Here is a 27,293-nt window from a genome sequence, read left to right as displayed (position 1 = left end):
ACTTAGGTTTTGTAGTTTTGGGGATATAGAGCTTACATATATTTATGTTTTTACCTAAATATTTTGTATTTATGGTGGCTCAGTGGTAAAGATAGTATTGTAAGTAGTACTTTAAAGGAATTTCAGTTTCCAGTGTTCATTGTTATTATACAGAAACACAAGTGATTCCTTAAAAAATATTGACTTTGTATTCTGTGACCTGACTTCACTTATTAGTTTTTAGAGGTTTTTGGGTAGATTTCTTAGGATTTTCAAGTATAGAACATAGTACCTATAAAGATGGTTATTTTATTTCATTATAATCTATATGTTTTTAAAATTTCTTTTTCTTGCCTTGTACATACTAGGACTTCCAGTATGATGTTGAACAGGGGCAGTTAAGAGTAGACATCATTACTTTTTTGGGGGACCTAAAAAGGTGGGACTGGTCCTATCAAAAACCTTTTTTAGCTGAATAGCTGACATTGTTCTACTGCTAAGGAACAATTCAAGCTTTCCACTTTTTTTGTGTGTGAAATCACAAGTAAGTAATGAAGTATGTTAAAGAGAAATATTAGTTCAAAAAACTAATTTTATGAATGAATTGGCTAGCAAGAGACAGGAGGCCAGAAAGACTTATGTATTGTAATAGTCTAGTGTTAGTCACTCAGTTGTGTCTGACTCTTTGTGACCCCGTTTTACTGTAGCCCACTAGACTCTTCTGTCCATGGGATTCTCCAGGCAAGAGTACTAGAGTGGGTTGCCATTTCCTTCTCCAGGAAATTGTCCTGACCCAGGAACCGAACCTGGGTCTCCTGCATTGCAGGGCAGATTCTTAACCATCTGAGCCACCAGGAGGGGTAATTGTGGTACCAACTAGGTGATGACAGTGGAAGTGAAAAAGAAAGATCAGTGTAAGAGATTTTGAAGGGGTAATTGACAGACCTTACACTGTGGATGCGGAAGGGGGAGAGGGATAGAAAGGTGTCAGAGACTGATAAACAGCTAAGATTTAGAACCTGAGTAATTGGAGATGCCATTAGTTGACAAAATAGGTGGGGGGAGAATAAGAGGAAGGACTCTTTTGTTGGAGAAGGATGTGACTTCAGATTTCGTCGACATGTTAAACTTGTTTTGAAAGTGAGACAATATGCACATAGTTAGTAATTTTGTTTCAGAGTTCATGAGATTTATCATTTATCAGCCAGAAGTGATGGTTTAAGTTCTGATGGAAAAGGGGATGAGAACACCATGGGGAGCACTCTAGACAAGAGCAGGCACACCTGATTTTAACTTTAGGGAATGTTCACTTTTAAGAAAGCAGCAAAGGAGAGAGAAAATGGATTGTTGGAGGATAGGAGAATCAGTATTCATTTGTCATTCTTTCATTTTTGGTATTCTCTCATTTTCTTTTTAATTCACCCTATGAATTCAGGATTGTGTAAGATCAGGCAGCCAGTGTTAGGTGCTGCAGAAAAGTTAAGAAGACTGAAGCATATGGAAGAGCCAGTAGGTTTTGAAATTAGATTGCTTTTGAAAACAAATGTACCATGGAGTAATATTGTGGTGGTAGAGTGAAGGAACAGTACCATGTTCTGACGAGATTAATGGTGAGCAAGGAAAAGTAGCAGTGGTAAATTATTTTACAGAGATGTTTAGCAGTGAAAGGTTGAAAAAAATTTAAGACAGTAGGCATAGGAGTAAATAAGTTCAAGGTGGTGTTTGTTGTTACTTTTTTTTTAAAAAAAAGAATATGGGATACCTGTATATGGTTATCTTTAAAGGGGAAAGAGTTCATGAGAAGGGAACGTGTGAATGATAATAATAACTAATTTGTATAGGGGTTACTATATTGATATCCTCATATTAAGCAACAAGATATTGTGAATATGGTTTGTAATTTTTTTAAAAATTGGAGTATAATGCCTTTACAATGTTGTGTTAGTTTCTGCTATACAACAAAGTGAATCAGCCATATATGTGTAAGTAAGTAAAGTCACTCAGTCGTGTCTGACTCTTTGTGACCCCATGGATTGTAGCCCACCAGGCTTCTCTGTCCATGGGATTCTCCAGGCAAGAATCCTGGAGTGGGTTGCCATTTCCTTCTCCAGGGGATCTTCCCGACCCAGGGATCTAACCTGGGTCTCCCGTATTGCCGGCAGACACTTTAACCTCTGAGCCAACAGGGAAGCCCATATGTGTGTGTATATATATAAATATATAAATATCCCCTCCCTATTGAACCTCCCTCCCACCCCCACCCCCAATTCCCAGTTTGTAATTATTGATGTGTGGAGTGTACCAAGGAATTGAGATAACTGTCTGTTGATTTATCAGTGCAAATATAGTTCAGTTCAGTTCAGTCGCTCAGTCGTGTCTGACTCCGTGACCCCATGGATGGCAGCATGCCAGGCTTCCCTGTCCATCACCAACTCCCGGAGTTTGCTCAGACTCATGTCCATCGAGTCGGTGATGCCATCCGTCCATCGAGTCGGTGATGCCATCCAACCATCTCATCGTCTGTCATCCCTTTCTCCTCCTGCCTTCAGTCTTTCCCAGAATCAGGATCTTTTCCAACGAGTCAGCTTTTTGTATCAGGTGGCCAAAGTATTGGAGCTTCAGTTTCAGCATCAGTCCTTCCAGTGATTATTCAGGACTGATTTCCTTTAGGATTGACTGGTTTGATCTCTTTGCAGTCCAGGGGACTCTCAGGAGTCTTCTCCAACACCACAGTTCAAAAGCATCAATCCTTTGGTTCTCAGCCTTCTTTATGGTCCAACTCTTAAATCCATACATGACTACTGGAAAAACCACAACTTTGACTATATGGCAAATATAGATTCTTCAGTAAATTATAAGTAAACTGCTCCACAGATGAACAGAAACCAGAAATGTGAGCAAATTTTGACTCACATTTGAGTCAAATGTGACTTCAGTCACAAAGTCCAGTTTGACTTCCTATTGTTTGGGTTACTTTTGGCTTTAATCGCTAGTAATGGGGCTACTGTTCCTTCATTAGAAACTGAGATACTTTTCATGGTTTTCTTGTCATTCTTTAGACCTTCTAAAATGTTACCCTATTTCTTGTTAACAGACTGAGTTGTTTTTTTTTTCCAATGAGTCAACTCTTCGCATGAGGTGGCCAAAGTAATGGAGTTTCAGCTTTAGCATCATTCCTTCCAAAGAAATCCCAGGGCTGCTCTCCTTCAGAATGGACTTTTGGATTGGGGGCAGGAGGAGAAGGGGACGACAGAGGATGAGATGGCTGGATGGCATCACTGACTCGATGGACGTGAGTCTGAGTGAACTCTGGGAGTTGGTGATGGACAGGGAGGCCTGGCGTGCTGTGATTCATGGGGTCACAAAGAGTCGGACACGACTGAGCAACTGAACTGAACTGAACTGAGTTGTTTACCTTTTCATGTTAATCTTTGTATTTTTAAAATAATTGTAAAATTTAAATGTTTCTTCAAGCACGTGGCTCAATAATACTGATATGTACCTTGCTCTGTGTGAGCCCTATTACAGTTCTTTTTGTACAAGTAGAAGACTTATTCCTGTTGGCTTGCAACTTTCTCGTATCCTGAGGCGCCCAAACAGAAATTTACTTCTCTATTTTTAGGCACAGCAGTTCACTCACAATTTATTCTTTGTTTTGAAAACTTGCTTGCACATACCTATCATGTTAAATCTCAGTCATTGTGTGAAATAGATATTGTAAAGCTGTTTTATAGACCTAGAAAACAAAGTTCAGGACAGCTACGTTGTTTGGGATTACAGAAAGTAATAAAAATCTGGAAATTGAGCCCATATTTTCCAACTGCAAGTCTTGTCCTAGTCCTCTTAATAATATCATAATTGTTGTGTGTGTGTGCTCAATCACTAAGTCATGTCCAACTCTTTGGACCCCCATGGACTCCAACTCACCAGACTCCTCTGTCCATGGAATTTTCCAGGCAAGAATACTGGAATGGGTTGCCATTTCCAACTCCAGGGGATCTTCCTGACCCAGGGATGGAACCCTTGTCTCTTATGTCTCCTGCATTGGCAAGCGGATTCTTCATCACTGCACCACCTGGGGAGCCCCAATATCATGATTACTGTACATCATTTACTCCTTACGACAACCTGACCTTATATTGTATTTCAAACTCTCCTTTTCATAGAAATAGTATTCCAGCCTTATTTCCTTTTTGGAGAAGGAAATAGCAACCCACTCCAGTATTCTTGCCTGGAGAATTCCATGGATGAGGAGCCTGGTGGGCTATAGTCCATGGGGTCACAGACAGTCGGGTATGACTAAGTGACTTAACACTTATTTCCTTTTAATTTGGCCACATAGCTATACATTTTTTATATTTTCTTATGTAATTTTTAATTGTTTTATTATTTGAAGATATCAGTTCCTTTTCAACTTAAGAAAATAATTAAAAACTTATAAACAAGTTCTACGAAATGGAATAAAGAATTTCCATATACCCTTCAGCCAGATTTATTTATTGGTAACATTTTGCTGTTTTCAGTTTATTATTTTCTCTCTCCTTCTTTCTCCATGTATATATAAGTATGCACACATACACACAAGTCTTTTTTTCTGAACCATTTCAGAGTAAGTTGCAGACATTATGCTCTTTTACCTCTAAAATACTTCAATATTGCCTAGGAAGTTCTTTTTCTTTTAAAAATTGGTTGTTAGGGACTTCCCTGGTAGACAGTGGATAGGAATCTGCCTGTCAATCCAGGGCTGCTACTGCTGCTAAGTCACTTCAGTCATGTCCGACTCTGTGTGACCCCATAGACGGCAGCCCACCAGGCTCCCCCGTCCCTGGGATTCTCCAGGCAAGAACACTGGAGTGGGTTGCCATTTCCTTCTCCAGGGCACATGGGTTCAATCCCTAGTCCGGGAAGATTCCACATGCTGCAGAGCCACTAAGCCTGTGTGCTTCAACTACTGAGCCCACATGCTGTAGCTACTGAAGCCCGTGTGCCTAAAGCCTGTGCTCTACAATAAGAGGAGCCACTGCAGTGAGAAGTACCAGCGCTGCAACTAGAGCGTAGACCCTGCTCGCCACAACTAGAGAAAAGCCCGTGCACAGCAACGAAGACCCAGTGCAAACAAAAATAATAAAAATACATAAACTGCTAAAAAAAGAAAAAAAAGAAGAAGGTTGTTAGATAAATCCAAGACTTCCTGGTGGTCTGGTGGTTAAGACCGTGTGGGCGAGCACAGGTTCCATCCCTGGTCCAGGAACTGAGATTCCACATGCCATACGGTGCCTCCCCCACTCCCCCAAAAGTTAGGGCTTTGTGGGTAGAATTCTTTATTTACTTTCTCATGTATGTTTCACAGATGGATTATATTGTTTGGTGCAAGACCTGCAATTTAATTGAAATATTTTGTCTTCAGTGTTTCTTTGGACCGTTTGTTACTGCCCCTCTTGGCTTTGTTCTTTTTGGCTCTCACCTCTGGTTTCTGACACACCTAATTCAAGCGTGAGAGCTTTTTGCCTTCCCCTACACAGGCCATCCAGAGCCTGAGAATCTTTTTCTGCTACTGCCTTTTTTCCCTTTGCTCCCTGAACTCACGGGTGTGTATCATAGGGCAGGCTGAGTTTCAGTGAGCTCCTCACGTGGATCCTGCTGCCAAGTTTTTGGCTTTGAGCAGAGTGGAGGCTTGGTCCTTGTCATTCCTTTGCAGCAGTTAAGCTGAAGGAATGCTGCATGGCTTGTTGGAAATTGCTTAGTGGCCTCCGGTGGGGTGTGTATGAGGGTGTGTGTAGAGAGTTGAGGGTCTTGTAGTCTGTGTGGGAGACGTGGGATCTTTCCTGGTGCTGTGTGCTAATCATCAGGCAGTATTTATTGAGCGCTTCCTTATGACTAGCACTGTGTTAGGAGCTTTTGGAATAATATAATAAAATGCATAAGTAAGTCACAGTAAGTAGTCAAACAAAACTGTGTCTCCCACTTACCAACTTTGATTTGAGCAAGTTAATGTCTTTAAGCTTCCCTTTACGCTTCTGTAAAATGGAACTATTAATACCTACTGATTGGGCTGTTATGAAGATTGAGTAAAGAATGTAGGTATTGTTTAGCACATGTCTGACACTAGCTAGTATTCCATTTCATACAGTCATGGTCAGAATATATGACTGACACCATATAAAACAAATAAAGAGCAATAAAAACAAATAGAGAATAATATGACACTATAATGTATAATCAAATACTTTAATTGTGACCTGTGGATTATAAATAGTCTGGGAATTTAGAGAAGGGAAAGAACATTCTTATGCAACCATTTAATGTTCCTGTGCCTCAGCTTTTCCACTGAACACACTATAGATAGTGCTAGGTGATCTGAGAAGGATGAAACTGTTACAGCATTTTTGGTTTTTTAGGTCATCCATATGATGGTGAGAAGGAAAGCAGAAGCTTGGGCAACTGTTAGAAGCCAAATTTAATATTTAACATTCTAAATTTTTTCTTTATGTGGACCTGGCGGCCTTATAGGAGAACTTAAAGGTGAATATTAGAAGCATTTTCTTCCAAGGAAATTTTTGCCTCTTGCTTCTTTGGCATTTTAATTAGTTGAAGATTATTGTTGGTCAGTGGATGGCCTCTGATGGTGAATGCCTTGGATATAATCTGAGGATTAAGTGATTTGTAACCCAAATTATCTCTCTGATCCTCTGGCAAAAAAAATGTAACATACAAACAAACAGGGCAGAAGAAGATTTTGTTTTTTTGGACTGAATATTAAGGACATATGGTTTACTCACCATGAGGGTTTCTCTGGGATGGGACATCTTTACTCAGTAAAGTGATAACATGCCCCTCCCACCTTTAAATAGGCTTTTATAGCCATGGGCATGTAAAACACCTTTAAAATTTTCTGTGCTCAAAACATCCAAAAGAAACTGTTTCAATTTCCCAGTTTGGTATGTGTTTACTTGGTAATTTTTTTCTTAGCCTGGTTGTGGAAAGTTTGCATTGGAGTTTTATATTTGTCCAGATCAACTTTCTTCTAGAAAATTTGAGAGAAGTCTCCTATGAAAGTAAGGCTGCTCACACCTTTTCCCCCTGCCTGTTGAGTGGTTCTCCTTTTTGTTGTTGTTGGGCTTATTTTTTTGGTTGGGGGAGGGCTATGTATTGTTTGCCAAGGTTTCAAGTTTATAGTGCGAGGTGAGGCAACGTTGATCTTGGCAGAACAGCACAAAGCTAGTAGAGTCATTAAGTGACGCAAGCTTTTGATTTTTTTTTCTTTCTGTTAAAGCTCTCTGGCACAGCTGGCTAGTCTGGTCACAGAGGAAAAGAGAAGAGATTTTCTGAAGTTGTGGATGGAATAATAGAAGATGTTTGGGACATATTAAAGAACAGCAGCAGAGCAACAACAGCAGAAACTCCATGTATTTCAAACAAACTTCTTAGCTTTCTGAAATCTATGTCAATTGCTTAGAACCTGGGTTTTTACTTCAGAGGATGATGGGACAATGGGACAGGGCAGTAGAAGGCAAGGAGAGTTGTGCTGGATTCTTGGTTATCTGTCTGCCTCTCCTTCCAGTTGGGAAAATCTTCAATCCACAGGAAGCATTATAAACAAGCCTAAAGAACACACTCTACCCTGATCCTGGATTCTGTTGGAGTTGAGGATTACAGCCACTTCACCAGAATTTTATGGAGTCGGTTCAAGAAAAATAGAAGGAAGCGATACTTAAGGACTTCTCGGTTTGAATTTGTCCTGTGCCATGTTAAATTTTAGGCATTGTTTGGAACAAGTTGAGGACAGCTCTGGCTTGTGTATCTAAGGATGCCTGAGTTTCTTGAGCTACCTATATGATGTTTGAAAGGTTGTAAATTCAAAGTCCTTCAACATAAATTTGTTAAATTCTGGATTCTCTTTATATTAAGGACTTCAACAAAGACTAAGGACTCCCCCAAAGATACAGAATATTCTCTTGTTTTCAGGCTAAATGTGAACAGTAATGTCTTGGAAGAGAAATTATTTTTCAGGGGGCCGTGGTAGTGTCCAGGGGATGTTTGCTCCTCGAAGCTCAACCTCCATAGCTCCCAGCAAAGGCCTCAGCAATGAGCCAGGACAAAACAGCTGCTTCCTCAACAGTGCCTTGCAGGTAAGGATAATTTCTTTTTGGTGAACTTCAACTTTCAGTTGCTGATGCTGTATTTCTGATTACTTTTTAAAATCTAATACTTGATAGTCTCTGTTTGAGATCAGCAGCTTAAGATCATTTTTTAAGTTCATCTCTGTGATCATAGGCAAGTCACTTTATCTGTTTGAGTCTCAATTACCTGATTTGTAAAAGAGATTAATAATGGTAATAGAAATAATAACTAACTAAAGGGAGGTACATGGACTAGATCGTACTACTTGCTTAGTGACTTTTTTCCTGAACAGTCTCTACTGTTTTTTTTTTTTTTTTCCATTTGAGACTAAGGTGTCTCATCACCCTAGTTGCTTTCCTCCAGTCTAGAAAGCAAAATTCTTTCCATAAGTCAAAGATTTTCAGGTATGTTATTCTTGTCTCATAATATTCAGGCTCTCAGCATACTCACTGATTGGGGTCCAGTCTTTGTCCACTTCTTTGTCTCCTTCCTCTGAGCTCTCCTGTAGTATCTGATTAGATATGCTTACACAGAGCTGGTAGAAAATAAATTCCCCTAAGTTGATTAGCTACTCTAAATTTTCCCTTTTGGTTTTGCTTGCCACATTGCTGCTGCTACTGCTGCTAAGTCGCTTCAGTTGTATCCGACTCTGTGCGACCCCACAGACGGCAGCCCACCAGGCTCCTCTGTCCGTGGGATTCTCCAGGCAAGAACACTGGAGTGGGTTGCCATTTCCTTCTCCATTGCATGAAAGTGAAAAGTCAAAGTGAAGTCGCTCAGTCATGTCCGACTCTTAGTGACCCCATGGACTGCAGCCTACCAGGCTCCTCCGTCCATGAGATTTTCCAGGCTACGTTAGCCTTCTCAAAACCCCGGTGCTTACTGTCTGTCTGTCTGCCCTGGCCAATCAGGGCCATAGTGTGATAGGTTCATCCCTCTTAGTCTAACTTTCAAGTGATAACTTTCCCCTTTCTCTCCTCTTCAGAGTAAAAGTAAATCTTAAGATAAATATGCTTGGGTAAAGTATTAATTAGCTTTACACCTCAGATATATGAGAAAATAAGTTGTTATGAGAGAAAAAAGACATGACAATGTATTTGGTATAAAAAGCACTGGACTTAAGAATTAGGAGACCCAGGTCCGAGTTTTAGCCTTTCTTTAGACTAGCCTTGTGACTTTGTACAGGTAATAGTATTTCAGTTTTCTCACTTGTAGTTCAAGAATCTTGTCAAGCTTATTTACTTACTTATTTTGTATTATGAATTTTCATGCACACAACAACCAGGCTCAACAGTGATTAACATTTACCAGTCTTAGTTCATTCATTGCCACTACTCAATTATAGAACATATAATTTATCTACATATACATATTTCTATTTTTATACTTGAAGACATTGATAGTTTTGGAGTGCCTATTATAATCTTGTTACAAGTTAAAAATAATTGTTTCTATGAGCTAATATTCTAACTTTTATGGTATGCAAGCTATGTTCACCACAGGTGTATTGAACCCATTACATTTATTGTAAAAAGGTGTTACTTATTTGGGAGTGTAGCATATTTCAACAAACTTTGGAAATATATACCTATAGATACCTAAGTATCAATGTGAAGATACCCCAGAAGTGTCTATTATCTGGTACGCCTAAAGTGTAGTGCCTTTTCAGATATGATGCTTTTAAAATGTTTTCCAGATAAGAGGAGCTTCCTAAGGCATTTATGCTATATATTACACTGTTTCTTTCTTAACTAAAGTTCAAAGTTTATTCAGATTTCCTGAGTTTTTTACATAGCACCTTTTTGTATTCCAGAATCCAATCCAAGATGCTGCATTTACTTGTCAGGCTCCTCTTGGCTGTGATAGTTTCTCAGTTTCCTTGTTTTGATAATCAGGACAGTTTTGAATAGTACCAGTCAAGTATTTAGTAGGATGTCCCATTATTGGAATTTGATGTGATTCTCATGATTAAACTGGGGTTATGTGTTTTTGAGAGAAATACCATAAAAGTAAAGTGCTATTCTCATCACTTTTTGTCAAAGTTACATTCTATGAACAGATTTATCACTGTTGATTTTACCGTTATTTTTTAAATTCTGTTGACTTAAGGAGGTCACACCTCTCTCAGAAAGGTCCAAAATGGAGAAATCTAACAAAGACAAAATTCCACACTACAATTCAAGCTTCTAAATAAGTTTTTAAATATTTTTGCTTTTCTTGTGTGGGCCATTAAAATAAATCCTTATTCTGCAGTTTTTAACCCATAAAATACCTCTTTAGGATTGCATTTGACGTATGTCATACCACATTTTCTCTGTGTGATCTACTTTATGTTTGAATTAGTGTTTTTTCTATAATATGGTCATCTGTGCCTCTGATTGGATACTTCACTTTATTTGGACTTTTTTTGATAGATTAGAATGAACTTTTCTCTTGAGAGTAATGATGTCTTCTGTGATCGTTACCTATATTTGCTTGACTTCTTGATTTAAATGGGGAATTTTTGTAGTGTAATGAAGTATCCTCCCTTTTCCTCAGGTTTTATGGCACTTGGACATCTTCCGACGTAGCTTTAGGCAGCTTACAACTCACAAATGCATGGGAGATTCCTGCATCTTTTGTGCTCTCAAGGTAAATACTTCAAACTTGTTTCTTCTCACTGTCATTAGGTTGCCAAATGATCGATATTGAGGTGGTTTGATTGTTCAGATTAATGCTAAAGAATTTGTTGCTACATTATCTGCCTCTGGTTTAGTGCAAAGGATAAATATGATTAATTTTGCTTGCTTCAAAGAAATACTACTTGGTATTCTGTTTCTCTGAACCTTTTGCCCATACAACTCTATTTAATGTGATAGGGTACTATTTACATGTGCTCAGACTTTGAGTATTTATCTGAAAAACTAATACTAAATTTTCATTTTGAAAAAACAAACAACCAGCTGTTTTTCATGGAATTAACTATTGTCTATAAAAGCTAAATTTAGCAACAAACTGTTTCTATGAAGAAAAACCAGTACTAAAATTTTCCCATTTTCCCGTTCCCTAATATTTCCCATTATCACATGTAATAGATTCTTTATATTGGTTCTATTTTAGTCTGACTCCAATTTTTTCATTTCTGAATAAAGTAAAACTGAGGATTCATTTAGAGACAAATAAAATGGTGTAATGTGAGAGAGTTCTGACTCAGAGATTTTAGGTAAGTTGCTAAAGAGAAAGAACTAGGATGTATAAAAGGCCCATTCTCCATCAGTTTTCCAACATGTATGCTCTCTGTGTTCTTGGTCCAGATATACAATGCATTATTTGTGGTTGGATGATGAAGCTTCTAGGGTCATTTTTCAGTCTCATGAAGTCTGAATCCTTGGTTTGTCACAAGGATGCTTGGTTGTGATCATTATTAACTTAGTTGTTTTTATATCTGAGAACAGGAATTATAACCAAAAAACTCCAGGGTTATTTCCTAGTTAAATTTGCAACAGCTGAGTCAAAACAATTTTTTGGCCAACATCAGTTTGAAGTTTTAGTTCACGGTAGGCTGATATCTCTGAAAAGAGATAAGTGAGACTTCTGAACTTTTTGCCACTAGCGTCACAAATATCTTTTTTTTCTCTTTGTTTGCAACCATTATAGCTTAGCAAAATATAGAATATAAATTATTGAGGACTTCTTTGGCAGTCTAGTGGTTAAGATTACATGCTTCCACCACAGGGGACATGGGTTTGATCCCTGGTTGGGCAACTAAGATCCTCTGTGCCTCTTAGTGCAGCAAAAAAACAAAAAAATAAATTAGGAAAATAAATTATTGGTTAATTGAGTTTAAATATGAAATTTTAATGAAACCAGATTTTTTACAAGTTGTAACATTTCTGACTATATCCATTCAGACAGAAGTCCATTCAAAAAAGTATTTGGCTTGATTTTCTGAAAGGTACATTGACATTAAGTATCTTATTTTAGATAGACAAGAAACATAGTGGTCCTTTGGCCATCAAGTCCAAGGGAAGTCTGGTTCATGACATTAAAACCAAAAAAAACAGGGCAAGTTACTTGCTAGGGGTATCTGAATCCTGGGGAATACCTGGTAGGAGAATCTCCTACAGATAGAATTTCTACTGATAGATTTCTACAGATAGAAAACTCATATCTATACCAGGAAGAGACGATGGCACTTACATGACCCTCTGACATGCCTTTGATTAGTTAGGACTGTGCCCTATTCTTCACTGACCCAGACTGGACTCTGGAGAATTGGTTGTCACGGTCTTGTTATGTTTCATTTTCCAGAGGGACAAATTGTTACTTTAATATAAATCAATACAATTATATAAGTCAGATAAAGAAAACCAATCACCAGACCTTATGGGACACCTGAGACATCTGGTTTTTCAAGCTAGAGGGCCAGGGGTGTATCTTGGGAGTTTTTCAGAGAAGCAGTTGCTTATGATAGGTAAGTAAATGGGCTTAGTGAATCAAAGATTATGATTTAGGACTTTCTAGCTCCGAGGATGTGTTGGAATTCTGGTGCTTTCCTCATCAATCACATCATTGCCTGGTCTATCCATTAGATTTCTTTTCCTTCACTGATGCTTTTGCTATGTAAAGTGAAAGTTGCTCAGTTGTGTCTGGCTCTTTGTGACCCCATGGACTATATTGCTAAGTCACTTCAGTCGTGTCCGACTCTGTGCGACCCCAGAGACGGCAGCCCACCAGGCTCCCCTGTCCCTGGGATTCTCCAGGCAAGAACACTGGAGTGGGTTGCCATTTCCTTCTCCAATGCATGAAAGTGAAAAGTGAAAGTGAAGTTGCTCAGTCGAGTCCGACTCTTAGTGACCCCATGAACTGCAGCCTACCAGGCTCCTTCGACCATGGGATTTTCCAGGCAAGAGTACTGGAGTGGGGTGCCATTACCTTCTCCATGGACTATATAGTCTATGGAATTCTCCAGGCCAGAATACTGGAGTGGGTAGCCTATCCCTTCTCCAGGGGATCTTCCCAACCCAGGAATCGAACTGGGGTCTCCTGCATTGAAGGCAGATTCTTTACCAACTGAGCTATCAAATTTGCTATATCGGAAGATTAAAAACTTGATTTTTTTTTCGTAAAATGCTTTTCAATCCCTCAGTGCTAAATAAATGTTACATAATTAAGCTCTAGTTTGCACATACTTTGTTTTAGATGGCATTATTTGCATTCATTTAATTATTGTGCACTTAATTTGAAAATTAGAGTCTTAGATTTTCCAATAAATGTGCTTAGATAATTGGTTATTTGTATAAACAAAAAGGAAATTAGATCCCTACTTCATATTATACCAAAAGTAAGAATTTCAGATGAATTAAGGACTAAAATGTGAGAAACAAAATTTTGTAAGTTTTAGAAGAAACTATAAGGGAGTATCAAGGCCTAAGTGATAGAGAGGATTTAATAAGTAAGTCATGAAAAATACAAAGCTAAAAAGTTTGACATATTTTACTATAGAAAATTCAAGAACTTCTGTTCATCAGAGGATTCCATAAAGACAGTAAATATACAGGGCTACAAATTGTGAGAAAATGTTTGCATTATGTATAATCAACAAGGATTGGTATCTAGCATAGCACTTAGAGAACTCCCATGAAGAGTAAGTAAAAAATAAAATAAGTCAACAGAAAAACTAACAAAAGACATAAATAGGGACTTCCATGGTAGTCCAGTGTTTAAGACTCTGTGCCTGTGCTCCTAATGCAGGGGTAACAAGTTCAGTTCCTGGTTGGGAAGCTAAGATCCCACATGCCCAAACATGGCCCCCGCCAAAAAAATTTTTTTTTTTAAAAGACATAAATAGACATTTCTCAGAATGGGAAAGCCAATTAACTTTAAAGGATATGAAAAAGGCTTACCCTCTTTAGTAATCTCAGGCAGTTCAGTTCAGTCACTTAGTCGTGTCCAACTCTTTGTGACCCCATGAATCGTAGCACGTCAGGCCTCCCTGTCCATTACCGACTCCTGGAGTCCACCCAAACCCATGTCCATAGAGTCGATGATGCCATGCAACTATCTCATCCTCTGTCATCCCCTTCTCTTCTTGCCCTCAATCTTTCCCAGCATCAGGGTCTTTTCCAGTGAGTCAGCTCTTCACATCAGGTGGCCAAAGTATTGGAGTTTCAGCCTCAACATCCATTTAGTAATCTAAGAAATGTTAATTAAACCATACCCTTCAGATTAGTAGAAATTTAAAAGTTGGATAAAATTGTTACCTAAAAGGTAGAATAATGAGAATTTATGTACATTATTGATTGGAATATAAATTGATACCACTATTTAGGAAACCAAGTTGTCATTGCATTTGTCAAACAAAATTGAAGTAACAGGTATCCTGCTACTCAGTAACTCTACTCCTAGATATTCCCTGTAGAAAACTTCCTGTACATACACACCAGAAGATACATTAGAGGATATTTAAGGTAGTATTTTCCTATGATGACAGAAAAATGGAAGCAACCCATTCCAACTATAGTGTAATGAATTAAAAATTATGGTTTATTCCCAGAGTAAAATACTATATAGTAGTGATAATGAATAGTTGGCAGCTACGTATATCAACTTAAATTAATCACAGAAACATTACAGACAGTCCTCGACTTATGATGGTTTGACTTATGATTGTTTTGACTTTATGATGATACGAAAGCGATATGCATTCAGTAGAAACCTTATTTTGCATTTTGGTTTTTTTCTTGGGCTAGTGATGTGATATGATACTTTCTTGTGTTGCTGGGCAGCTATAATGAGCTGTCAGTCAACCACAGTCAGTCATTCCCTGTCAGCCACACAATCATAAGGTTAAACCAACCAATACAGTTATAACCATTCTGTACCCATACAACCATTCTATTTTTCACTTTCAGTATTCAGTAAATTAGATCAGATATTCACTTTACAACAAAGTAGGCTTTGTATTAGATTGTTTTGCCCAACTGTAGGCTAATGTAAATGTTCTGAGCATGTTGAAGGTAGGCTATGCAACCCACTCCAGTATTCTTGCCTGGAAAATCCCATGGACAGAGGAGCCTGGTGGGCTACAGTCCATGGGGTCACGAAGAGTTGGACACAACTGAGCGACTTCAGTTTCCCTTTTCACTTTCATGCATTGGAGAAGGAAATGGCAACCCACTCCAGTGTTTTGCCTGGAGAATCCCAGGGACGGCGGAGCCTGGTGGGCTGCCGTCTATGGGGTTGCACAGAGTCGGACACGGCTGAAGCGACTTAGCAGCAGCAGCAGCAGCAAGCTATGATATTTGGTAGATAAGTTACATATATTTTTGGTAGGTTTATTGGGATATAATCCCATTGGTTTCCTAAGATAATTGGTTTCCTATCATCTCTAAGAGCAGTAGAGATGTAATCCCATTGAATGAAAAAAGCAAGTCACTGAAGACTGCTAAACTATGATTCCATTTATATACAAAGCAAAAACAGGCAGAACTAAATAACATATTGTTCAGGGATACATACATACGATAAAACTGCAGAGAAAAAAGGAATGATTTTCACACAATTTGGGATAATGGTTACCTCTGGAACATGGAATGGAGAGGATATAATCAATTAGGGAGTCTCAAACTCAATTTTTCCATTTTTTTAAGTTGTGTGGTAAGCACATGGGGATTTATTATTCTTTGGTTGTATATACCCATCATGTTTGTTCTTTATTTGAATGATGATTTTTATTATAGAAAAATACAGCAATCTGGAAAGCCTAAAGTGTAGAGAGGGAAACAAAATAGTCTGTATTCCCTCACAGGCGTCTTTATTTCGCTTTATGCCTCCTTTCTGGTCTGTGATATTTCTAGTAATGTCTTTTTGCCCACCATTTTAGTAAAAAGAGTACTCCCCCCACCCCATCCTTATATTGCCTTTCCATCTCTAATATCTTCCTATTTGTTTGAACCTTAGACTGCCCTGGAGTGATATTTTGAAGTTACTCCCTTATAACCCTGGAGCGGCTTCCAATTGTCTGTTAAATCACTTTAAAAAGCAAGATTATAGACATGTAAAAAACTAATTTCGGGCTTCCTTTCGCCTTCCTCTCCTTGCCAAGACTGTTTCAGCTACGACAGTAGTAGTGCACATAGTGTGCCTGCTTCTTCGGTACGCGTTGCAGACGCCATTCACTCTGCTGCACCCCTTGTCACCCCAAACAATAGCATAATGATAAATAAAACAGTAACACATCCCTTTTGAATCAAACCCCACTACCTGTCAGAACTCTTTTATGAATTTATCTTCTTTACGAAGTTTTAAAAATACTCTCTCTATGTAGCTCTGTGATTGACTTAAACAATGTTTGGCATGGCTGAGTGGGTTTTGGGGAAGGTGGCCCAGCTTTTCTTCTCTCCTGGTGCTATGCTCAGTGCCTGGACCTTAATATAAACACAGCTTTTCTGGGTTCATGTAGTCTTTTAGTTGCCCTGCCTTCCTCCAGGTGATCTTCCCAACCTGGGGATCAAACTCAGGTCTCCCGCATTGCGGGCAGATGTTTTACTATCTGAGCCACTAGGGAAGCCCGAGTCTTGTAGTAGTTCTTGGTGTTTTTGTTACGGAGTTTGGGTATTGCCTTTTTCTTTCTCTCTTATATGCTCTCTCACTTTGTCCTGTTTCACAGATTTTCATATTGTGACATTTAGCCTCATACTTTTTTTAGTAGGTCCACTAATCTAAGCCTTCCTGCCTCATTTAATAAGGGAAGAGTGAGATATGCAGGGGTGGGGGTGGGGACAGGGAGGGAAGTTGATGATGGTAAAGGTCAGCTGTTGAAAGAGTGAAAGGCTAGGGTTCTGTCAGCATAGCAGTTTTACCGTATCCTGTGGTTAGGTTACATGTTAACTTTGTGGTGACCAGCGTGGGCATAATTCTATATTTTTTTCTCTGTGAGTATAATTGTAAATATTTTTCTATTTAAAAATTAGGGGAATAATTTGATGAGGCCAGTAAGAATTCCTTTTTGCTGATACTTCATGACCTGTTTGCATTCTTACATAAAATTCTTATTTCTTAGATTTTTTTTTTAAAACAAGAGACTCCAGAATCCCTGAATTTGAAATTGTCTGCAAAACTTTCCAATTCTATAAAGTCAGAATTCTTTATGTTAGAGCATAATTGCTTATCTCTAGAACCTACTATTAAGGACAAAAAGAAACACAAACATGTTCCTCGATGAGTCAGAAGTTAGCCAACTTTCTCTTAATCTGATGTTTGGATGAAGGATTTGCCCTTCCAAGTCTGGCTGAAAGATATGTATCCCTGCTTTTTCTCCAGTTGTTTACTTTACCTAGCACCTTAAATATACATTTACTATTGGCCTTATGTGGATACATTTGGATCATGTCTTTATTTTGTTTTTTCTTTTGGTCTGTGAATGTCTGTCAGTAACCCTGTGTCTTATAACCTTCCCTGGTACACTAGAATATGTTGTGTCCAGTACTTTTTGGTGGTTTGTACACAAAACCACAGAAATGGACTAGTTTTGATAGTCTATTTCTTTTGGTCCTGTAGAATATACTGTTGGCTTTTTTTTGGTGTTACTTGACATTAAGTCCCTAAAGTAATTGCAGCCTCGAAATCTTGCATGCAAATTATTAATGAAGAATTTGTTAGTCTTTCTGCTTACTTTGAACCACGATGTCTTTCAACTCTGATTTAGCAAATAGAAGGGACTTGTGTGCTAATTACCCTGTCCCTTCTAAAACACCAAATTTATTCTCATCTAGTATTACTGACCTAAACCCTTGTCACGCCTATAGCCCAGAGCTCTTACTCATATCGAATCTGCTCGTACACCCTGGCCCCCAGGGTATGATTTTACTTTGGTGTTGGTTTATTTATTTATCTCTATCCAGAGGAGGAAATCCGTCCTCTGTACTTAGTATACCACAAAGATTTTGTTCTCCTTCCAGGGATTGTACTAGAGGCTTTGCAGTGCCAGGATGTAGGACAGAGTGTTTTTTGTTATAGGCAAAGAAGAATGCTGCATTGATTGATTAAATCCAATAAATCTTCTCAATTAGTGAATTTTTTTTTTAAGACTTAGTATAAGGCCTAAAAGCCTCAGAGTGGTGGTGATGATGGAGGTAGGGATGGAAGAAATAGGTTTTTGTATATTAAGGTGTCCTGGAATGTATGTCTGTATCTGTAGAGCAGTAAGACTATTGTGAAGGAGCAGTAAAGTCTATGCTCTGCTGATTGCTCACTTGTTAACTGGGAGGAAATTTGAGGGTTAAGGGAACAAATCTCAATATTTTTTTATTTTGTACCATGTAGCTGTTACTATGCAGGGGACTGAAACATACACATACGGAGTAAAGTGGTATAAGGAATTACAGTCTGGTCATTTTTGTTTGTTTGTTTTTTCTGTAGATTTTAGGAAGGTCTTCATTGTCTTGTAGTCATTGCCACTATCAGAAAACAATAAACCCATTATCCTGGACTGACTGTGTAAACCAGGAAATTAGATTTCTGGTATGTTACCCAGAAATTTTAGCTCATAACAAACAGCCCTCACATAAGGAAGGTCCTTATGTCTAAGGCACGTGTCTAAGTTGAACTTCATTGTTTTGCCTATTTGTGGAATATGACTGTATTTTTGTGATCTTTCTGTTAACCTTTCTTAGTCTTTTTTTTTTTTTTTTAAACTTTTTGGCCACACTGCACACATGGCATGCTAGATCCCTGACCAGGGGTGGAACCTGTGCCCCCTACAGTGGAAGCACAGATTCTTAACCGCTCGACCATTGGGGAAGTCCCTAACTTTTCTTAAAGTTGTATTAGTCTGTCCCTAAGTTTTCTGAGTTAATTTAACAATTGACATAACTTGGATAGTATAAAACTTAAGCTCTTATCCTTTGAAAAATTATATATGTGCGGCTGAGTCTCATTGCTATCCACCTGAAACTATCACGGCCTTGTTAATTGGCTGTGCTGCTACTCCTAAGTCACTTTAGTCGTGTCCAACTCTTTGCGATCCTATGTCCAACTCTTTGCGATCCTATGGACCGGAGCCCATGAGGCTCCTCTGTCCATGGGATTCTCCAGGCAAGAATACTGGAGTGGATTGCATGCCCTCCTCTAGGGCATTCCTGACCCAGGAGTCGAACCTGCATCTCTTATGTCTCCTGCATTGGCAGGCAGGTTTTACCACTAGCATCACCTGTTAATTGGCTATACTCCAATATAAAGTTAAAAAAAAAGCAAAAATGAGATTCTAGAGTTCAGAATTTTACATGATATTTCAAATAGAGAATATGACTACAGGGAAAAATATAGTAGATCACCATGATTCTTTCCTTTCCAGAGTTTATGGCAGAACCTGAAACTTATACAATCTCACAATCCTTGTGCTTGTCCAGAAGGGTTCCATTTTTTATTTCCCCATGGAGTAAATGGTTAGGATATTGATTCTCAAAATTTGATTTGAATTCTGTTGGTAATCTATATGGTCCTACATTTTTGATCTTGGCAAAAACTAGCAGATTGACTTATATTTTAGTTTAGTTTAGCTCAGTATTAGTTTATGGTTTCCCACTGAAAGCAGTACTATTCCCTGATGAATCTGGCCTATTTATGCCTCTCTGTCTACCTGTCCAGTGTCTTGAAGTCTTGGTATTTCTGTGTCTCTACCTTTGTGTGTATGTGGGTGTCTTTTTGTATGAGTGGGAGGAATGAGGGTGAAAGGTAGTTTATGATGGTCTTTTACTTCACCACTGCAAGTCCAAGGTTTTAGATTATGAACTGAGTGCAAATAAAGCCCTAAACTCATGGGGAGAAAATGGTATTGATAACTGAATTTAATTTAAAGGAACTGAAATAGGATATGTGGTTAATTTTCTAATTAGGAAGTCCAGAGGCTATTTTAAGACATAAAGTTAAAGAATCCCAGGAGAGAAACTGGCCAGCTGTTCTCTGCCTCCCCCAAAGTTTGAGCAAGCGTTTCTGTTGAACTGACTGAATACCTTTTTCTAAGAGTGTGGTAGTAGTATTATGGTTATGTTTTAAACTAGAAGTGTTCTTATTTTTTTAGAGGCATCTCCTGAATATTTACAGATGGATAATGTCTGGTATTTGTTTCAAAATGATCTGGGAAAGGGGTGAGTGGGTGGGTGATATATATATAGAATAAGCTTGGCCACAGGCCAATAATTGTTGAGAATGGATAATGGGTACAAGGAAATTTATTGTGCCATTTTGTCTAACCTGGTATGTTTGAACTTCTTTGCAATAAATGTTAAAAATCCAGTGTTACTCTTTTGGGTGCCAGAATGGTAAACATTTAAACATTCTTTCTCCTCTTGAAAGAAAACGTTCAACTTTCTTTTGAACACACAAAACTAGGATGAAATTTCTCTCTTTCAGCAGTCAGTGACCCACTAGGAGTAGCTCCTTTATCTTCCTTTCAAAGGATTGTGTTTACAAACATGCTCAATTGGCCATGTCTAGGTTTATGATTTATTTAGGTGTATGATTTCCAGGAGGTGTGGGGGAAAAAAAGATAGTCACAAGAGCCAAAATTATAGATTTGGGAAGCTCAAAGCAAGAAGAGAAATCCTGAGAATTGAGTTAGCAGCAGTGTGTAACATGCGTCATGCCTTTGTAGAAAATATTGCAGGACACCTCTCAGAGGTGAGTTGGACTGCCAACTAGGGCACTTTCCAAAAACCTTGGGTCCATAAAGCATCAAATTTAGTGACAGCCCTTTTCTTTGACCTGTATCTTCCCTACTCATGACTTCTTTTTGATACAGAGCTAGGAAGTTCTGAGAGAGAAATAATCAGCTATTCCTTGCTTAAAGACAAAGTCTGTGTTTTAAGGGAAAGAAAAAAAATCTCAAGCAACAGCTGCATTTGTACATGCCAAAGTACAAAGACTTTCTGTCTTTATGGTGCTTTTATCTTATTTACATGGTTTTTACTAATCCAAATAATTATATGCTCATGTGGGTAGAATTGTTTTGCTCCTTGATCCAAGAGAGATGGGTGGGGAAGCACCTGCTTTTAGTCATTAAAGTCTTGTTGCTTTTGCACCGCATCCAGGAAAATAGTTAATAAACAAAAAGTAATTTGCCTTTTCCTGAGAATGAAAAGGAACACCTCTTTGGTTTCACTCTGTGAAGAAGAGCAGAGAGAAACCTCCAAGTTGGGTTTTCTATTTATTGAAATGAAACTGACAGGGACCCCACAGAGGAAAATGATTCCTGGGTTTTGGTTCTTCCTGCCCTCTCTCCCTCTCTGCCATAGAACTCAGCAACTGGAAGAATACCAGTTTTTGTTCCTTATTGGTGCTACCACCTGTTCTTATTGCTGAACTAAATGTTCTTGGCTTTCTTTGGTGTGAATAGGATCTCCCTCTGGGAAAGGTGGGAGGAGGGCGAAAAAGGGAACAGGAGAAGGCTCGTTCCAGCCTTGTGCTCCTGTGAGAGGGACACACAGGGGTTAGTGTGCTGCCCTAACAGAGGGGCTTTGTGCTCTAGCTTCTTCCAGAGCTGTGGCTCCACAGATGCACGCTGGGCAGGCTGAGGCTGCCTCATCCCTTATGCACATGCTTTTCCTAACAAGACCGATAATAGTTAAAATAAGAAAAGAAAGAATATGCAAGCAGAGGCTATTCTGAAAAGATATTCAGTGTGTATGGAGAAAGCTGTCTGTAACTAAGAGGTTAAAAAAGAGTAGCATGGAGATGATGCCACTGAGCCCAAGAGCCAGATCTGTTGTTGCATATGCACCGTGGATGCAGGCAGAGCTCTGACTTTAAGTCTTTCTTTCCCTTGTTATCTAGGTCATGGGAAATCAGCCTCTTAAATACAAGCGGCAGAATAGAGAAGAGTTTCAACCTTCGTACCCAGATCTCAAAGACTGAGGAGGTAGCTCAAGGCAGAAGTGTATCTGACTCAAGGCCTTTCTTCATAGGTCAGTGCAGGCAGTAACCTAAAATAACTCCCAAATAGAATGGTGATGATAATAACAGCAGTTAGATAGCGCTTTCATACTGTCAGACTAAGATATAAGTATCTGTCTAAGATATAAGTATAAAGATAGATAATTTAGGTAATCCTTAAATAATCCTAGGAGGTAAATACTATTATTAATTCTCTTTTAGAAGAGAAAACTAAAGCCTAGAGGAGTTAAGTAACTTGTTCAAGGTCATATAGATGATAAATAATAGGGCTGGGATTTTGAACACAAATAGTATGGTTCCACAGTCCATACTATTATGCTATTATGCTATGCCATCTCTCCATGGAGCTCTGTCCTTTCTCAAATAGGGTCATCGGAGCCATAAAGTATTTTGAGTGGCCATTTTCTTAATTCTCTCTAGGATGGTAACATAACTAGTACTGTGTGTAGGAGAGAAGTTAATTCATTAGGAGCTGTTGATGCCTTCAAGTATTAAGACTTAATTCTTGAGGAAACCCAGTTGAGAAACACTAAAGGGGCTGTAGTTTGCATTCGTTGTGTTTGTACAGAACTGTCCTGAAACTAATTTTGTATTGGTTTGTTTTGGAACTGATTGTGGGCTCTGAACAAAGGACCAAACCGTATCCATCCCTTGCCCAAGAGCATTGATGCCTTACCATTAATGATTGAGAAGAATGACAGGTGGGAATATGATCGCGGTTACCAAGTTTGGCCATGCTAAGGTGACTCTCTTTCACTATATCATCAAGTGTTCAGATCACCATATGTAGAAGCAGTCACTACTTCTTTTCCTACTTTCCTTTTCTTTTTTTCTTCACATTTTCCCAAGTTTCAAAATACCATTGGTCACTTGATCGGTATCCAGTTGCCCTCTGGGAGTGTTTAAGTGTGTTGGCCGGTATCCACTTGCCGCTGGGAGTGTTAACTGTGGACCTAGACCTTTCCTTTTGGTCTAGTTTAAGGGGTCACTGATAGATGTTCTTTCACTTCCAGCAACAAATTATGGAAGATCTTTCTCTGCCTTTACCTGATCTTATAATAGACTTTTTAAAACTTTCTAGGTCAGTCCAAAATAACTTAAAAGTAATTATAAGAGACCTCTGCCCCTAACTCCATGCTTGTTAAATAATACTAAATATAGTTTGTTGGTACTGCCTCCTTCATACCATAGACTTGTTTATAGGCAAATAATAGCCAGGTACAAGGTAAATTGTTCCCAAGTTATTATAGGGATAGCTGTTCAATGTGTATGAGGTGGAATGATGATATTAAGAAAATAGTGTGAAGAAAACAGTTCCTACTTGAAATTAGAAGAATGAGGTTTAGTCCCATTTTGCTTGAACTGGTTATATTACTTTAAAAATTTTCACTCAGAAAGTTGATTCTTCCTCTGCTTAAAAAGAGTAGGGACTTAATATTTTCCCTTAATAAGATCTACTCATATAAAATCATACATTCATTTAAAACTAGATTTTTAAAAATTAAAAAAAAAACGTTTAAAATTTATTTATATACTGTCTTAGCCGCACTGGGTCCTCATTGTTGTGTGGTTCTCTGTCCCGTGACAGCGAGAGGGGTTGCTCTCCAGTTGCAGTGTGAGGGCTTCTCAGCACGGTGGCCTCTCTTGTTGCAGAGCGCAGGCTCTGGGGAGTGTGGGCTTCAGTAGTTGTGGCGCTCAGGCTCGGCAGTTGTGGTTTCCTGGCTAGAGAGCCAGCCTCAGTAGCTGTGGTGCACAAGCTTAGTTTCTATGCAACATGTGGGACCTTCCCAGGTCAGGGATCAAACCTTTGTCTCCTGTATTGGCAGGTGGATTCTTTACCACTGAGCCACCAGGGAAGCCCGAAAACTAATTGTTGATAGCCTTTTACATGCCAGTACTATTCTTGGTGCTGGAGTATAGCAAGGAATTAAAGGATAGAAATTTCTGACTTCATATTCTAGGGAGTGCATTTAGACAATAAATAAATAAAATACATGGAATGACTGTTGGTAACAAGTGCCATAGGGAAAGTTAAAACAGATAAACGTGGGAGGTTTAGAAAAAGTGGGGGAAGCTTGCTGTTTTAAATAGAGTGATCAAGGAATACTATATTGAGAAAGTAATGTTTGGATAAAAATCTGAAGGGAATGAGTGACTGAGGTACTGCAAGTAAAGTGTCGAGTAAAATGAGGACCAAGAATAGCCATTTTAGGTTGGTGGGACCGCTTACTGTTAGCTCACATAGGTAGGTTGATACAAGTGGTCTCATTTCTGGTCTCATTCGTAAGTCTGAAAAATAACCCTGGATTTTTTTTTTAATATGAATAATTACTAACAAGGATTTCAGGAGAGAGACCTTCTTTTTCATGTTGATATGTCACTCACTGTTGGGGGAGTAGTTTATCTGGGTGGCTTAGAGTGGATCTGGGCCATGTAATGTCAACGAACACATTCTAATCTCCGGGCGGAGGGTCTAATACCACTGGGGAAGCCACCTCAAGCCAGGTGCCACTGTTGCCACTCTCTGTTTCCATTCTCTGCATATCACATTAATCATTGTTTCAAATACAGGTAAAGATGGAGAAGGCAGATACATTTAGTTACACCAAAATAAAAAACTGCTTTGCTTGAAAGATACCAGAAGACTCGAAGAAGGTATTTGCTATAAGTAGTACTCACAGAAGACCCAGAAAAACTAAGGCAGTTAGAAAGACTAAAATTAACCAGTTTGACTATATTAATTGCTGACAAGGATACGGGGCAATTTATTTATATTCAGGCACTGGTAGAAGTTTAAGTTGCCATAATCTCTTTATAATAGCAAAAAAGTGGAGACTGCCAAAATTTCTGTCAATTGAAAAATGATAAATAGATGTGCTAGAGTAACCTGATGTAATGCCATACAGCAAGGAGAAGGGGTGAAATGTGTGGATAACCTCAAAAATAATGCTGAATTTTTTTAAAAAAAGTAAAATTCAGTGTGATACTTCTTACATAAACAAAGAAGCTGTACACACAAGCATACTATATGTTATTGAGAGACAAATATACACACACACTTACAAATATATATAAAGTATTAAAAACAAAAGATTGTGCTGTGAACTCATGGTAGTGAGTGACTGGGCTTAAAGGGGACTTTAGCTTTATCTGCAGATTAGAAGTAAACATGATAGAATGTTTATTTCTGAGTGTTAGACATGTACGTATTTGTTATATTATTCCTTTTACTTTTGGGTAATTTTATAGCAGCTAAACAGTTTAAAAGAAGAGGGCCAGATTTCATAGGCTGAGTCACCAGAGAATAATTAGCCAGTTTATTGACCTATAATTTATCTTTATTTACTATAGACCATTTATCTCTTTATATATCAGAGGAAATGAGGTAACTGCATTTCTTTAACGCATGACAACAGTCTCTCCTAATGTGTCCTTAATGGTATATCACACTCAGATGGAAGAGCAAGGATCCTTATGAGCGCATGTCATGCCCATTCCTATGAATCTTGTTTTTTACTTTTTTTATTACTTACTGCAGGCATATCAACTCCTGGAAGGTACATTTGGTTCCATAGCTAGAAGCATGGAGATGCTAGCACGGCCGACTGGGATGCATAGAAGCTGAGTAATAGCACTGTGCTTTTCCCCTTGTCTAACCTCTTCTCCACAGGGAATCTTTAACCAGTTTCAGTGCAGTAGTGAAAAAGTGCTTCCATCTGACGCTGTCCGCAGTGCTCTGGCAAAGACTTTTCAGGATGAGCAGCGTTTCCAGCTGGGAATTATGGATGATGCCGCGGAGTGCTTTGTAAGTGCTGGCCCCTGGCCCTCTTTGATACGGGGTGAGTCTGTGGATGGTCTCTGTCAGGGACTTGCTACTTTACTGTGGTATTTACTGTATTCCTCATCTCTACAGCTAGCACTAGAATTTCCCTGGTTTCTCAGAGCTCTAAGTTGTCTCTGCTGAGTATGAATTCATTCTCAGTGTGAATTGTGGGTTTATTCTTTTTCCTTCAGGCTTAGGGTCGTTTTGTGCTTGCCATTGCACAGAACAGTAGCTTTCACCTTCAGAGGAGACAAGGCTCGTTATATAAATATAAATTGCTGGGTCCTACTCTCTTGAGTTTCTGATTTGGTAGGTTTGGAGTAGGGCCCAAGAATATCTGAAACAAGTTCCTAGGTGAGCTAATCCTGATACTCCTGGTCTGGGGAACCACACTTTGAGAGCTCCTGCATTACCCAGGATAATTAAATAGACAGTAGCTGAGTCCTTAGCACAAACATGATGTGCTACTTTGGGTGATTTTTAGTAGACAACCCTCACTTTTTTCAACTCCAGGTGCCACCCGTCAGTCTTCAGAACGCCCTCTTTGTGCAACTATTAAACAATCTGAGAAATGTACATCCTATTACAGGTTAAAATGTACCCCTGAGAAACTGGATCCCTGATTTATTGCTGGTAGGAATCTATAATGATCTAGCCACTCTTGAGAACACTTTGGCAGTTTCTTTTTTCCCTGTGCACCGCACAGCATGTGAGATCTTAGTTCCCTGACCAGGGGTTAAATCCATGCCCCCTGCATTGGGAGTGCAGAGTCATAACCACTGGACCACCAGGCAAGTCCCCTGGCAGTTTCTTAAAACACTAAACTTGAAAACTACCATAAGATTCAGAAGTTAGATTCCTAGGCATGAATCCCAGAGAGATGAAAACATATGTTCATATGAAAACCTATCCATGAATATTCATAGAAGCTTTATGTGTAATAGCCCCAAAGTAAAAAGCCCCAAATAACTTTTAATGGATAGATGGTGAGACAAACTGTGGTACTTCTATGCCATGGAATACTATGCAGCAGTAAAAGTAAACGGTTGATGTGCAACTACTTGAATGATCTAAAGGGAATTATGTTGAGAGAAAAACGCAGTATCAAAAGGTTGATCCCATTTATATAGCATTCTTAAAATAATAACATTGTAGAGCTAGGAGAACATATTAGTGGTTGCTAATATGTTAAGGTTGGGATTGAATGGGTAAAGTTATAAAAGGATAGCATTAGGGAGCTTTGTGGTGATGAAACCGTTTTATATCTTGATTGTGAAGGTGTTTATATGACTATACATGTGATAAAACTGAATTGAGCTTTACAGACCCACCGATGAATGTCTGTAAAGCCAGTGAAATCTGAATAAACTCTGGATTGTGCTGATGTCCATTTGCTGGTGTGGGTATCATACTATAGTTAGGTAAGATGCCTTCTGTG

General features: G+C 38.7%; 1 protein-coding gene across 19 annotated transcripts in view; it reads left to right on the top strand.

Moving 5' to 3' along the window:
- Positions 1-27,293, top strand: part of USP54 (ubiquitin specific peptidase 54) — a 133,762-nt gene that overhangs the window by 63,479 nt on the left and 42,990 nt on the right. For 18 of the 19 annotated variants that reach the window (XM_010852310.1, XM_010852312.1, XM_010852293.1 and 15 more), the window contains 3 exons: positions 7,253-8,108; positions 10,639-10,731; positions 25,703-25,837. In XM_010852310.1, coding sequence (XP_010850612.1) covers positions 7,962-8,108; positions 10,639-10,731; positions 25,703-25,837 — 375 coding nt within the window. In that variant the 5' untranslated portion in view covers positions 7,253-7,961. Of the gene's footprint in view, positions 1-6,377; positions 6,502-7,252; positions 8,109-10,638; positions 10,732-25,702; positions 25,838-27,293 lie in introns of all 19 variants that reach the window. The other variant, XM_010852303.1, reaches the window with a different exon arrangement.

Source organism: Bison bison, unplaced genomic scaffold (genome assembly GCF_000754665.1).
Source record: "Bison bison bison isolate TAMUID 2011002044 unplaced genomic scaffold, Bison_UMD1.0 scf7180017864309, whole genome shotgun sequence".
In the NCBI taxonomy this organism is placed as follows: Eukaryota; Metazoa; Chordata; class Mammalia; order Artiodactyla; family Bovidae; genus Bison; species Bison bison.
This window is presented reverse-complemented; position numbering and strand designations above follow the sequence as displayed.